This window comes from Aptenodytes forsteri, unplaced genomic scaffold (genome assembly GCF_000699145.1).
Source record: "Aptenodytes forsteri isolate BGI_AS27 unplaced genomic scaffold, ASM69914v1 Scaffold90, whole genome shotgun sequence".
Taxonomy (NCBI): Eukaryota; Metazoa; Chordata; class Aves; order Sphenisciformes; family Spheniscidae; genus Aptenodytes; species Aptenodytes forsteri.
The window spans coordinates 22,170-23,754 of NW_008793941.1; the positions used below are offsets into that span (position 1 = coordinate 22,170).

A 1,585-nucleotide genomic window follows, 5' to 3' on the forward strand; every position below is an offset into this window, starting at 1 on the left:
GTCACCCCTGGCCCAGCCCACCGCAGCCTGCAAAGGCACGACATCCCCAGGGCAAAACCTCCCTCCGGCAGCAGGGCCAAGGACATCCTCCGAGGTAGCTTTCCAGGCCAGCTGCTGAGCCAGACCGCGCCAGCAGCCAGCATGGCTGGCGCAGGGATGCTCCTACGCGCGTCCAGCAGAGATTTCCTGCTCGTTCCTGACATCTGCATTCCTCCTCATCAGCTGCAGTGGAGGCGACCGGCCAGCCCGCCCCGGCTCACCGCTCACCCCCAGTGGGGCTGCTCCGTCCCCTGCATGCCCCCAGCCTGTGGCCGGACCCAGGTCACCCTCTGCACGAGGTGGGATCCGAGGAGCAGCTACAAGCCCACACACGCGAAGGTTTGAGGGCAGTGGCTCCACATGGAAGCAAGATGCTGCCTGCCAGGGCTGGGAAGCCACGTCCGCACTGCCACCGAGGCGGCGACAGGACCCACGGCCCCTCCGACCCACCTCTCACTCCTGCCCAACCTCCCACAGATGCACAGGGGCAGTTCATGCCCCTCATTAGGCTAATTACACACAGACTAACAGAGCAGATCCCCAGCCGTAACTCAAAGGAGGGATTCTGGCAGGGCCAGAAGGACAGAGCGGCTTGGCAGGGGACCAGGCGGGAGCTGCGGTCTGGACACAGAGCCCAGGAGCGCACGGCGGGGGGGCACCGGGGCGAAGCCATCGCCGCTCCCAGCAGCGGGGACATGCTCACGCCTGGCTCCGTGTGCACGGGGGGACTGGCGAGCGGTTTTCACCAAGCCACCCCTTTGAAGGGTGCCCGACACCAAAACCCCAACCCCTGCACCAGCGGCTACAGAGCATTCATCGCCAGCTGCGCTCTGCACCATGCAGCGCCGAAAACAGCCCAGAGAGGGGCAGGATGGTTCCCCGGGGCCTGAGCGAGGGTGTCTGGCTGCAGCGCCGAGGGGAAGGCTTCTCAGCCTGCGACAAACGCCGCAGCGTTTTGTCACCGACCCGGTGACATTCAGGAAGCTCAGGGGAGCAGCCGCAGCGTACGCGGCTCTGGCTCCACCATGTCCTCACCTCCCACCCCAGGAGGACACACCGTCCTCACAGGCAGGAGCTGCCCAGCCACAACCCACCGCCAGCATCAGGCGTGAAAGGAGCTAGATAAACAGAGGACAGGACCAGGGACGTGTATTAAACATGACAGTCCAGCTACCGCCCCTGGCTCAACCCCTACACCAACTGCCACGTGCAGGAGAAGCCTCGCTGTGCCCTGGCGCCGACTCTCCCCCCAGCATCTCCTGCCAGCCCCCAATCCCCCCACGGGCAGGCGGCCGCAGGCTGACCCACCGCGGCTGCTCCCGGGCCTGAAGGAGCTGGGCCCAGCAGAGCAAACGGTTCTTACCAGCTCCCCGGCTGGGGGGGTCTCTGGCCGGCGGAGGGGGGCGACTGCTCTGGAGAGACGGGGAGGCTGAAGCAGGCGGCGGCGGCGCAAGACCCCGCAAGGGGCCCGGCGTCTTCCTGTGCAAGGAGTTGTGTCTCTGCGGCAGCTCCGGGGCGGACTCGTTGATGGGGCTGGAAGGGCCGT

At 66.7% G+C, this 1,585-nt stretch overlaps 1 protein-coding gene across 1 annotated transcript in view; it reads right to left on the reverse strand.

Annotated features, from left to right (window-relative positions):
- The window catches only part of WIPF2 (WAS/WASL interacting protein family member 2), a 9,516-nt gene that overhangs the window by 5,901 nt on the left and 2,030 nt on the right, over positions 1 to 1,585 (reverse strand). The window contains exon 5 of the mRNA XM_019474899.1: positions 1,403 to 1,578. Within this exon, the coding sequence (XP_019330444.1) occupies positions 1,403 to 1,578 (176 nt within the window). The remainder of the gene's footprint in view (positions 1 to 1,402; positions 1,579 to 1,585) is intronic.